Source organism: Medicago sativa, chromosome 2 (genome assembly GCF_051527215.1).
Source record: "Medicago sativa cultivar Bolivia chromosome 2, Bolivia_mono, whole genome shotgun sequence".
Lineage (NCBI taxonomy): Eukaryota > Viridiplantae > Streptophyta > Magnoliopsida > Fabales > Fabaceae > Medicago > Medicago sativa.
The window spans coordinates 31,427,159-31,428,395 of record NC_140750.1 but is presented as its reverse complement, the minus strand read 5'-3'; the positions used below and the strand labels follow the sequence as shown (position 1 = coordinate 31,428,395).

At 35.2% G+C, this 1,237-nt stretch overlaps 1 protein-coding gene across 1 annotated transcript; it reads right to left on the bottom strand.

Annotated features, from left to right (window-relative positions):
* Positions 1–24: 24 nt before the first annotated feature.
* On the bottom strand, positions 25–813 carry LOC146946240 (uncharacterized). Its single transcript, XM_085744372.1, has one exon. The coding sequence runs from the start codon at positions 811–813 to the stop codon at positions 154–156; it is 660 nt and encodes a 219-aa protein (XP_085600498.1). The 3' UTR covers positions 25–153.
* Between the last annotated feature and the right edge of the window lie 424 nt (positions 814–1,237).

The following is a 1,237-nucleotide window of genomic DNA, read 5'->3' as shown; positions in this document are numbered from 1 at the left end:
TGCTCTCTGTTTGGCTTCTGTTTTGGGATGTTGTGATGCATGCACATGACTCTAATACCTAATATGCCTTAAAAACACAATAAATAGACTTACAAAGTTGGGTTGCCTCCCAACAAGCGCTTGTTTAACGTCGTTAGCTCGACGCCTTTTTCGTTAGGGTGGCCAAAATGAGACGGATAACACATCATCTTTTGAAACCCTACACTTTGGTAGGAATTCCATGAACTTTAAGAACAGATGACTTGGAGTCCATAACCTCCCTAACTTTGGTTTATTGAACAAGGTGCAAATTTCATCAATGATCCAATCAATTTCTACCTTGTTCACTTTCTTTCCCCTTACTTCCATTAAGTCTTCCTTGATTAGTAACCGTTCCTTTTTCTCAACCACCATTACTTCTTTAATCTCAACAGTTTTGACCACTTCAATATTTGACCTTTCTTGAGGAAGTTCTTCTTTGTGTGGTGCACCACATTCTTCTAATGTTGTAACTTCCTCATTTTGAACAACAACTTCTTCAACAATCTCTCCAACTTTCTCGAACATATTTGAATTATTTTCTTGTTCTCCATGAGTGGATTGAATGTTGGCTTGGTTATCCATGATTTGTGCTTGCATTATCGCCAACTGTAATGATAAATTCTTCAATCTCTGGTTGGTATTTTGCATGTTTATCATGGATTGTTGCATGAAGATATTCAAAGTATTTTCTATCACCGAATATCTTTCATCTTCATAAGAATGTTGCTGATACTGTTGATAAGATTCATACTCGGGTGGAGTGTAGAAGTTGTTATAACCATGATCAACCATGATTTTGTCTATGTGATGATCCTGAAACGGAAACAACTAACAAGAAACTTTTCTTTGTTTATCAAAGAGGGGTTAGTACAAACAACTATAAAGTAAAGAAAACTATTTACGAATTATGTACGAATGCTTAAAATGATAAATCAATCGTTCTATCTATGATATCTAAACACCATTCCCCGGCAACGGCACCATTTTGATGAAGTAGTTTTGCATCAAACAAGATAAGTATTATGTAACGTCTCCACAGGGATTAGTGCGATATCAAGGACAGTTTAACATCAAATATCATTCCAAGTATTAAGAGTACTTGTTTGTTTTAATTGTAACTAGCTAAACTAAATTGCAAAAGTAAAAGTTGAGATAAATAAGGCTTGAAACTTGTTAGGAGTAGAGTTCCTTAACCAAGCGTCACACATAACCAAAT

Coding starts and splice junctions, on each gene's coding strand:
- LOC146946240 (XM_085744372.1), bottom strand. CDS start 813: ATGGTTGATCATGGTTATAACAACTTCTACACTCCACCCGAGTATGAA.